This window comes from Plodia interpunctella, chromosome 3 (genome assembly GCF_027563975.2).
Source record: "Plodia interpunctella isolate USDA-ARS_2022_Savannah chromosome 3, ilPloInte3.2, whole genome shotgun sequence".
Lineage (NCBI taxonomy): Eukaryota > Metazoa > Arthropoda > Insecta > Lepidoptera > Pyralidae > Plodia > Plodia interpunctella.
The window spans coordinates 11,601,446-11,613,607 of NC_071296.1; the positions used below are offsets into that span (position 1 = coordinate 11,601,446).

At 36.5% G+C, this 12,162-nt stretch overlaps 1 protein-coding gene across 1 annotated transcript in view; it reads right to left on the minus strand.

The window, feature by feature from the left end:
* The window catches only part of sprt (sprite), a 63,371-nt gene that overhangs the window by 26,524 nt on the left and 24,685 nt on the right, over positions 1-12,162 (minus strand). Inside the window, exon 3 of the mRNA XM_053769766.1 lies at positions 11,850-11,934. Coding sequence (XP_053625741.1) covers positions 11,850-11,934 — 85 coding nt within the window. The remainder of the gene's footprint in view (positions 1-11,849; positions 11,935-12,162) is intronic.

The window sequence follows — 12,162 nt, forward strand, 5'->3', positions numbered from 1 at the left end:
CCATATTGATAATTTCGCTCATGAGGCATTTATTGATACTGGAAGCAGCTGTTCTCTAGTTTCCGAATCTGTGGTGGAAAAATATTCCTTAAAAACGAACACCCTCCCTTCGCCGGTTTTGTTACAAGGATTTTCTAAAGATAATTCGAAATCTGTTAGCCAAAAGGTTACTGTCAGTTTGAAGGTAGACAATGTAATATTGTCAGATGTCGAACTTTATGTTATTGACGAACTCTTAAATTGTGATATCCTTATTGGCCGCAACATAACAGAGCGTAATGATTTAATATACTCCAGGGTCGGCACATCTTTTACATTTGACTATGCAAACACTTTTACTGAGTTTTGTAACACTATCGATGAAACTAAAATTGATACTGACACTAACTTAAGAGAATTAATTTGTTTATTTAAATTATACAGTAAGTGTGTTGCGTCAGATATCAAAGAGTTAGGAAAAGTTAACAACCATGAAATGGTTATTACCGTAACAGATTCTCGTCCGGTTCAATGCAGACCTTTTCGCTCCTCTCACGCAGACAGAAAAATTATTCGAGACATGGTATCAGATTTATTAGAAAATAAAATAATTCGCCAGAGTAATTCTCCTTACGCGAGCCCGGCTCTACTTGTGAACAAAAAGAATGGTGAGAAAAGACTCTGCATTGATTACCGAGCTCTAAATAAAATAACTATTAAGGATAAATACCCAATGCCTAGAATCGAGGATCTTGTTGACAGGTTACAGGGCTATAAATGTTTTACTAGTTTAGATTTAAAAAGTGGGTATTACCAAATACTTATGAGTTCACAGTCAATCGAGAAAACAGCATTTATTACAGAGGACGGTCATTACGAATTTTTGAGGCTTCCTTTTGGTTTGGCAAATGCACCATCCTGTTTTCAGCAGATGATGAACAAAGTGTTAGGTAATTTGAGGTTCGAAAATGTTATAGTCTACTTAGATGACGTTTATCTGCTTACGCAAACTGTCGAGGAAAACTTTATTTTATTGGAAAAAGTTTTAAAAATATTTATAAATAATGGGTTAACTTTGAACCTAAAAAAATGTCATTTCTTTAAGAGCGAGATAGAGTTCCTAGGTTACAAAATAAAGCTAAATTGCGTTATGCCAAATGAAGTCAAGGTGGAAGCAGTTAAGAATTTTCCGGTACCAAAAACGGTGCATCAGTTACGTCAATTCTTAGGACTTATTAATTACTTTCGCAAATTCATTAAAAATTGCGCCATCATTTCGGCACCTCTCACTAAGTTGCTAAAGAAAGATGTTCCCTGGTTATGGGATAGTGTACGCGATCAAGCATTTCAGTTTCTTAAAGCTAAATTAACTTCCAATAGTGTTTTATCGATCTTTGACCCCAACAAGGAAAGCATTTTGTATACAGACGCCAGTCGCGATGGCGTTGCGGGTATACTTGTTCAAGTTACTGACGAAGGAGAAAAACCCGTATATTACTATAGTCGTCAAACAACTGAGGATGAAAAGAAATATCACTCCTTTGAACTGGAGCTTCTAGCAATTGTAACTTCCCTTAAAAAATTTCGCCTTTATTTGTTAGGATCTCCATTTACCATTGTAACCGATTGTAACGCAGTCAGATACGCGTTGACTAAAAAGGATATTATTCCCCGTGTTGCACGGTGGGTCCTCTCGACCCAAGAGTTTGTGTACGAAATCAAACATAGAGAAGGTACACGTATGCAGCATGTTGATGCCTTAAGTCGGAACCCGGTTCCTTCTGGTGAGAGATCGGAAAAAGAAATAATACTATCGATTACGGAAGGAGATTGGTTACTTTCGGTACAAGTACAAGACCTTGATATAGTAAATATAAAAACAATTTTAGAGACAGGTGAAATAGATGATAATAAAAACATTTTTGACTCGTATGAACTTTTGGGCGGTAAAGTGTACAAAAGAACAGAACAGGGTCGTCGCTGGGTTGTACCAAAGAAGTGCATATGGCAAATAATAAAGTGCAACCACGATGATATTGGCCACTTCTCTGTCGATAAAACTCTAGAAAGGATAGGATCAAAGTATTGGTTTTCCCGTATGCGTCACATAGTAAAAAAATACATTAAAAACTGTTTGAACTGTATTTACTATAAAAACAAGGGTGGTCCTAAAGAAGGAGAATTGTACCCGTTGCCAAAATACGCTCAACCTTTTCATACCCTTCATGCGGACCATCTAGGCCCATTTGTTGAGACAGTAAACGGAAATAAATATTTGTTGGTTGTAGTAGATGCGTTCACAAAATTTGTATTTATCGAGGCAGTAAAGTCTACCAGAACATCTGACCTTTTAGAGCAGCTTGATAATATTACTAAAACGTTCGGTAATCCGAAAAGAATTATTTCGGATTCGGGTACGTGTTTCACTTCCAACGAATATAGGCAATATTGTGCAAATAAGAATATTCGAGCGCATATTGTGGCAACGGGTATGCCTCGTTCAAATGGACAGGTCGAGAGATTTAACAAGACAGTATTAGAATCATTAAAAACTATTGGAGCAAATACAACAGATAATAGATGGGATCAATACGTCAAAATCGTACAGCAGGGCCTAAATAGTACAATCCATAAGACAATAAACGCAATTCCTAGTGAGGTTCTATTAGGCTACCGTCTACGTACAGACAGCGATAGTTTAGAGCCTGAGCTTGATAACGGGTCTTTGGTGGACGTTACTAAGTTACGCGCATGTGTCGATAGTAATATTAAGGCCAGTGCAGTGTCCCAAAAACAAAGGTTTGATAAAACTCGGACAAAGGCAAAAGTATATGAGGAAGGAGATCTGGTTTTAGTCAAAATACAGAGTTTGACCAACGATGGTCAAAGTAGAAAACTTTTGCCAGTTTTTAAGGGTCCATTCAAGGTCAAGAAGGTCCTGGGAAACGATAGATACGAGGTGATGGATTTAAGGGGTTCAGAAAGAAGTTTTAAACCATATAATGGCGTCGCAGCTGCCGAAAACATGAAACGATGGATTCAAATTGATGATTGGAATTTGGAATAAATTAGAAAAGTCCGTGTTGGCAAGTCAAAGGTTGAAGGTATGTGATAATATTACTTTTTCTTTATGTTCGGCTAAAATCCTGATAATTTTGTCACACGCAGCATTATTTTGTCAAACGAAGCATTTTACTAACAACTTTTCTGCGAGACTAGGCAAAGCCCTAATATTTTGTCATATCTACTATGAATTGTAAACATAGTTTCGTGAACGCAACAGTATGTGCAATATGTGAATTCAGGAGACATCTTGGTATATTTAAGTGTAGCGAAATGCTCTTTAAATGCAAGTGATCCTCAGTAGTAATCCTTGGAACATCCTGGTCTCCTAAGTGTGGCATAGTCCCTTTAGGTGCAGGTGACCCTGGTGATACAAGATGTTGCATATGCTGTTGACTAGAAGAACTGTGTCTATTGCACCTTACATTCTAATGTCATATACAAATCTTAATGTTGTCTGATGTTTTTCCTTTTCAGTGCTTTGCCTAGACTCGTGGGGCGCCCGGGACAGTCGCCTGGCAGAATGGCCGTGTTGGCAACATCGTTCATCCAGCGCCATCTATCGTGCTGACGTAAGCGGTTGCCCCTACTCGGTGGTGAGGCGTGGCGAAACAAACGGCGCGGGCTCACTTTTGGTCTAACCGTGCAACGGACGACTTGCTCTTGACTCCCAATTATCAAAAATTGTTAAATCATTTAATTTAAATTAACGAATAATTATCTATTTTATTTTAAGTACGTTGTGTGATTTGATTAAAGGTTCGAATTAGATTATCGGTAAAAGGTTGTTCGCATTTTTGTTAATATATTTTGATTAGTTTGTATCGTGTAAAGTAATAACGTGGGAGTATATAGTAAATAAATAATATATATATTAATATACGTGTTGTTTTCAATCAGGTGATTGGATTGGCCATTAATGTGAGTGGCATTAATGCCAATTCGTCAAGTCTTCTTCTCGGCTAAATTTGTGAGGATAAGTGCAACGCCACTGATACAGCACTAAAAAAATATATATGCAATTATTTATTTTATTTTTTTTAGCTGTGGCGTCAAACACCTGTTTCAGTGGCAGGTGGTGGGGCGCGCAGTGTACGACCGTAAGTGAGCCATTTCGTCAAGTGACAAGGGATTTTTAACCGTTTAACTATTTTTTGTTTATCCAATTATTTGTTTATCTTACGCCAAGTCGAGAGATATTAACAACTCGAAATGGGAATGCGACTTGATGAATAAACCTTTGTGGCTATTGGCCAAGTCTTCTTTTGTGTTTTCTTGTTAGGTATGTTACGTGTGACAACTAATGGCAGTTTCCATGCGGTAGACAGTTATCATCAAAAGTTGCGGTGATCAATCAAAATTTGCTGCATATTATAACAGTTCAAAATTTTAATGGATTTATTATACACATGTCACACGTGCTTTTAACTTAATTTTGAAAATAATAATGAGATGTACGTCGGCGTAAGACGGAAAGAGACAAGATAATACAGCCGAACTGGCATGGTCTCGATCGCTCAGTGATTAAGAGCACTGTCCCGGGTAGGCGCGGGTTCAATACGCGCTCGATTCCAGAAATTTTTCATCTCATTATTATTTTTAAAAGTCCAAAAATTACCCTTAAAAGTTATGAACACCTTGAATATATTAACTAGTATGATAGATTCCAGTCATGGCACGCGCTAAATCATTTCGTGGCCATTAGAAAGGCATATCATTAGCCATACACAAAAACCATTACATTGTTACCTATTTACATATTCATTATTACATATGTAGCTGTTCTGTCGTTTTGCGTGTGGTGTTTACGAATAATTACGGCAAAACACTCGGAATCAATCTTGGAAGCATTTATTCAGAAATCTTCACTACTTTTTATGTCAAAATTTAAATTACTAAACTTAATTTAAAATAAACTCACGTCGGCAAACTTTCCGAGCAGTGTTCGTTTGGCAACGCTAGTAGTTTGTAGCTAATGATACAAAATCTAAAATGTAACGTGAAAGCGTTTGCCTGCTATGATTTTGACATTGTCTAATGTCGGTTATTGTCCAGTAGACTGTTTCCAGCAATGATATTGAACCGCCCGCAGCTACCGGTTTAACATAAGTTAACATAAGTTTATATGTAAATAAAAAGTAGATAAATACATTGTCATAGAAATGTTGGATGTCTGGTAGGCTGTTGGCACACGTTTTGGCATACTGTTGTGTCATTATCTTCCTTATGAATAAATACATATTTAATACTTATAGTTTCTATTTTATTTTATTTTATTTCGGAAAAACAAACAGTTACATAATAGAGCTTAAGTTTTAATATACATAGTTGTAATAATAATAATAATTATGCGACCCACAGCGTTTTTCTCAGCTTAACAAGTTCCATTTAGCAGTGATGTTGCCATTAGAGGTAAAGTATTTAAAATATATTTATGATTATGTGGGTACTTATCCATTTTTTTATGATTGAAGATAAGTGAGAAATATGTAGGTAGTTTATACAGTGAAAATTGGGTAAAAGGTTAGGAACACAAAAAATAAGTAAAATTAAGGTTATTATGTGTGCTAATTCACATAGAGTCCATATCGTATTTGCGCAAAATTGAGTTGAGCATATCTTTATAGATATAATATAAGTAATGTAAAAATTGGGCTCTTATTGTATCGGGTCGTGCGCTGCAAAAATGATTGATAGTAATTATTGCTAATTATACAGATTTATACAAATGTAGACACACGAGTTTTTACTATGGTAGGCGTGTCTATTGTGTGAAAGGAAAATTACGATCCTTGCTAGTTTTATTCAAATGACATAATTTGAAACAGCTTATCTAATAATGATGTATTATCGAGTGAAAATGGAAAGACATTTTGGGACGTGTCAAGTAAGGTCTAAAGTGGGCAGAAGACGTAGTACGTGGTATTGGATTTAAACATGATATGGAAATAAAAAAAATGGTTGCCTGTAAAGTCGGTTTTACGGGCGAAGATTTTACGTGACAACGTCTTTTTACGCGCGCGGCAGACCGATAATAGTTGAGTGGGAGAGAGACGCAAGGCATTCGGCGGGCCTCTCTCTCGTTCGGTGACTCATCGTAACGTTACCGGGCGTTACACTTTTTCATAAGTGACTCCCAGCCGCAACCTAATTTAAGACGTTGTCACGTAAAAAAATCGATTGATAAAATTACACAATATACTCGTTTAAATACATATATGTAAGAAGCTGCATAAGCTTGATCCTTGCTAATATTATACATGCGAAAGTAAGTTGATCGTTGTCCAGGGCAAGGTTGAGGGCACTAGGCCGCGCGGAAGTTCGCCAATGAGATGGACTGACCAGGTGAAGTCGCTGGTGGGGGGACCTATACACGGGTGCACCAGGATGACCACAAGCAGGGAGAGATGGCGGGACATCGTACGGCGAGCCACGCCTGCCTCCCAGAATCAAAAACCATGTTGACCACTCTGTCAAGAGTGATAGGAATAAGATGATGAAAGTAAGTTTATTTGTTTGTTACCTCTTCACGCCATACATACTCGACCAATCTTCTTGAAATTTTGCTTACATGTAGTTTGAAATACGGAGAAGCATATAAGGTACCTTTCATGCCGGAAAAATAACTGTTTTCTTGGAAAAATACGCGGGCGAAGCAACAATTATTATTATTAACTATTTTTTGCCCGCGAAATAAATGTTACTTTTGTTTTTCATGGGCCCTTGTCTATCACTATTTATCTGCAGTTACAAATATCTTCCTCCTCCCCTGGCTCCGACGCTTAACGGCTGAGGAAGGTTGGTTGGTACGGGTACAAGGTACAGTAGACATTATACCGGCTATAAACATTATCGCACACCACCACCAAACTTTACCAGATTCGGCATAGAATGCTGGTTTTTCATTCCGCCAAATAGAAGCTCTCATACAAACTACGCAGTATCTATTATTTCGATTTATATATCCGAGTTCGGCGATAGATTATAGCCGGTATTAAATTTATCATCCTTACACATCATAAAGCCTCCTCTGCCGCGTTTGTCTGTCTGTCCGTGATAAACTCTAAAACTACTGCACGCATTCTCATGTGGTTTTCAACAATAGATTGTATGATTCCTGAGGAGGATTTAGGTGTATAATTTAATGTGTTTTTACTCGAGCAAAGCCGGGACGGGTTACTAGTATATTATATTTAATACGAACGAATGTGATTTTCGTAATCTACATTAAAGTATCAATATATTGTACGTCATTGATTGATTGATTGATGGCATCTTGATTGCTTGAGATCGGTTTCGAATTTGATAGAAACTGAGATCGATTGTCATGGAGACTGGAGTGACGCGTGATTGTCGATTACGTCGTCATTATAGCATACGTCTTCTAAAGACACGGATCTCACCATGAATGTATGCTTTTAGAGAACATTTATTGTGTTTTTTGATGAAAGTTGACCATTACTGGACGTAAGCAATTCATTCAGTTTGAGATTTGATGGCGACATACACTTACTAAATTATTGTTATATGAGATGGGTATATTAATCCTTTCTAGATGTACCGACTGACTTTATTCGGTTGAAAATCTAATTAACCATACTAGATTACCCGGGGCTTCGCTCCCGTGAGAATTTTGAGATAAAATGTAGCCTATAGCGATCTTGGATATAATGTACCTTTCTAATGGTTAAAGAATGTTCGGTAGTTTCGGAGATTACCCGCCTCAAACATACAAACTCACAAACCCTATAACGCTATAATAATAGTATAGATTATAAAAAGAGGTCCTCCTGTCGCGTCTGTCTTTAAGAACGCGACAAACTCACATACTAGCGGACGGACTTTTGTACGGTTTTCACCTATAGATGGTGTGATTCCTAAGGAAAGTTTAGGTGTATGCTTTATTATAGTTTTATCCGAGCGAAGCCGGGACGAGCCGCTAGTTATATATAATTATTGTTCCCGCACCAATACTGCATTGGAACTTTCAAGAAACTGTTTACATTGATTGATAACAGCATTGTGCTTTGCGGTTGGATTGTGAGGGTTAGCAATAACAGCCTTTAAAAAGATTTTAAATAAGTTTGCAATTTTAATACTAATTGTGTTCTCGAACATATTTAGATATGTTATGTATATTTTTTTAATAGACTTGATACCAACGCGATATGTCTCATCGACCATTGTAAGTATGTTATATAATATATATTTTTAATATACTTGATACCAACGCTAAAAATAATTGATAATTCTACTTTATAAGACGTTTAAACAAATATTTATTGGTTTTTTGCAAGTTACAACACAGCGAAAAATTCTTCACATCAATTCCAATTAAATACAATTAACAACATTCGACAAACGAAATAAAAAATATATATACAACTTCAGAATAAGTAGCGTGATTGCCGTTATAAAAACTTAAAGACATTTTAATCCTCTCAAGCATATGAATAAAATAATCGTTAAGTCCCGTTTCTGATTCAGTGTAATTTATTCTTTAATCTCAGTAGAGATTATTTAATTCCTTGTATTTGGAACCAGTTTCCTCGTGATGAATTTCTGTAACACGTGCTTGGAAGCAAAAAAGCCCGCTTGGAATGTTTATTCTTTTTTATTTTAAATCAAAAATGCTCCAAGAAAAAGTAACTACCTAGTTTACATTCAAATTTGTGTGCCAAATGTGGTTGATACTTGATTGAAGTAATGACAAAAAACGCAAATACATTCTCACATTTTATGATTGGTAATAATCGTAAGGAAACTCTACCGTTTAGCTCTGTAACAGCAAGTTTTATTGAGCATAAGTATAGGTATGTATACCCGTCACATTGCAACTTTTACATAGTACATACAAATCGCAAGTAATTGTATGTTTCATTCCACTCGAAAATCACGACCTGTATGTAATATTGAGGATGTTTATAAATCCTTAATTTCTCCCTGCTGACTATATAATTTAGATTCACTTAAAGAAAGTTAGCTTAACAAACTTTCAGATATAATGAATATCGTTCCAGTTATACATCCAATGATATTAACAAAAAAAGTAATTAGCGCCTATTGTAACCAGACTGTATCAATATGTTTTTAATGAAAGGCGAGGTGTAAATTCGCACGTTGATTAGCTACCAAACATACATTGCTTGTTCTGTCTTGTGTCAACACATACTTAGATCAACACTAAGCAATATGTAACATAAATTTGCTGTAACACAACATTGTCCCAACATAAAAAGCAACAAATAAAATCCTGTGCACCAGGTCAATCCATGAGTAATATAACATAAAATTTAAATTTTTGAATCATGTTCGAGAAAAAGATAATTGAAAAATGTCACAATATCAATTTTTATGTAATAGCTTATAAAGCAATTCTTGATTAATCACACGATAACAATATGCTAACAGGAACCCACCCAAGTACCTACTACATGCAATCAACTACAATATTTGATCGATTCAACATTAATTCATGCATTTTTTTAACGCTGGTTGTAGCGGTAATTACACATGCATTAGTAAGTACAATGATACGATGATATTTCCCGTTCCCGTGTCATTCCCATCCGCGATTGATGGTCCATTAATCATATGTGGAGGAAACATAGAAACCTATTGCACAAGGCTGTGAATTAGAATATGCATATGGATATACGATGTAAAGCAGTGTTCACACCACCCCTAAAGCGTTGAAGCTTGAGTCCTATTTCTTAATTTGCATAAAATAATTCAATTGAATGTATAATTGAATGTGCCATTTTATACGATGAAATTATTATTTTTAGTTCGACATAATCGACAACACATGCATAAACAATCAAACCTACTTTTAAAATATTAGCGGTCCGTCCTGGCTTCGCTTGGGTAAAACCATGAAAAAGTAGCCTATATTATTCCTGAACGTCCATTTTTATGCCAAATTCATAATAATATCTAGTATTTTTTTTTGTTTCTTCATTACAAATAAAAATACAAATCTTTTCTCTTTATAATATTAGTAAGAATTTTACTATTATACATATACAACATATACAAGTAATATTAACCGTGTTTACGTCCTCAAATAACAACCTCCTAACGCGTGTAGAATGACAATTAATCACGCATTTGGCAACTATAGTTGGCCATTGTTTACCTAATCGTCGAGGGATTCGTGCCACTTTCCTCGGAATGGAGGCTGATGGCGCGGCGCGTGTGCCTTGAATGTTTAAGAGGAGTTCACACGTAACCTCAAGGACGATTCTTGCAGAGGGTGGTTAGACCTTGCCTCAAAATGTGTATTTAGTTTTAATAAATTAAATCCCTATTGTAAGTATTTAAATCGGTGGGTTTAGAAAAGTGAAAAACCAGGATCATGTATCTGATTGCATATACGTTACAGATCATGTGAATCAAGTAGGTGAAGACTTTTTAAACTGTTAACTCTCTCCAACAATTATTTCCTGTGATATAGTTAGTGATAGAGTTTTTTAATTTAAGATACTTTGGATTATATTTTATTTTTGATTGCATTGCAAACAAACAAAAATACGATCGAGTGTTTGTTTATATTATATGTTAAATATAAATGCATAGGATGAACACTTCACATACAGCATTAAGACAGCTGTAGTGTATTTATTTTCAATATAATATTTTCAATATATATATTTTCCGATTCATTGGAAAAGGATATCGTAAACAATTGTATGAAGCAGAACAGATGATAAGATCAATGTGGACGTGGTTTTAAAAGCAGCTAATTGCGGAGACGGCCCAAAACTGAGTAATTGCCGGACGTTTGGATATTCTCTTAATGGACGCAGAAGAATGATTTATTAAATTAATGCCTTTTTTCTTCGTAGAAAGTTAGTATTGTGGGGTAGGTGAATAACCGATGTGAAAGTGAATTTTTCAAATTCCTTTCTTTATACACGTTGTTTTAGTTGAAATGCATCTGGTGTATGAAAACTCATATATACAAACTCATATGACAAGACACATAGGTTTCGAACCTGAGAACTTGCAATCACGGGCTTTTAACCACTGGACCACCACACCATAAAAATTAAGGTTAACGGTGTTTTAATTAGCTCTCTTTAAGATACTTACTGGCCAAATAATTATAATTAGAACAATGCAGTTAGGCGCCATACACACGCCTCAGCATATAGCACGCAGCCTCCCACGCGCGTCTCGGCGGCAGGACCATTAGCACTGTGCCAAATGTGTGCGTCATAGTGGCGAGACAAATTGACGGTAATTGCAGTATCGATCAACTGCATTCAGCGCTCAGCTATTTGCATTGACAGTTAATAGATTTTAGATTAGATATTGTAATTGTAGAATTAGCTTTGTTGTGTATTGTCGTGACGACATCTTTATTTTGGGCGTAGGAGTCAAAGTAAGAAATTTGTATAATGTCACCATGTTGGTGCGGCTGCTGATAGGCAATAATACCATTCCCAAAGAGGGTTGCCACGTCGGCCGGTTGAAATATCACAGCCGAACTATCAAAATCCAAGCTTCGCGGCGCCTCAGCTCCGAACGCAACCGGAAACTTATGCAGATTCAGAAAGAGAAAGAGAGATGGAGAGTAAAAAAAGATTTTATAAACCAGTCAAATCACATAGTCACAGGACGAAGCCACAGCTGTGCAACTGAATGTACTTGTAAAACTCATTCGGGGCTTCTACTCAACAAAGTTCTTTCCAAAATACTGCGTAGTTTACATAAGATGAAAGAGCTAGCGCTAACAGCGGGCTTATGTCCTTGGGTGTATCCTATAACGTTGCCAAGGTGTGGAGGTGTGTTCTGCGACTCACCAAGGAGGCGGAGCGCTGCTGCTTGCTGAGCTCGTGGCGGCGCTGCGTGTCCTCGCCCGCGTCCGAGAACTGCCCCGACTTGCGGCTGACAACAACAGACATAGGCTTATTAACAATGTACAGTTATATACTTGTCATAAGGGAATTATAATTATTACACAATATTTGTGGTGGTGGTGTAATGGTTAAGACCCCCGCCTGTGGATCTAAAGGTCCCAGGTTCGAATCCTAATCCTATCATTATACACATGAGTTTGTACACCAATCTGACTCATGTATAGTTGTTTTAATCGACCATCACTTGCTTCCGGTG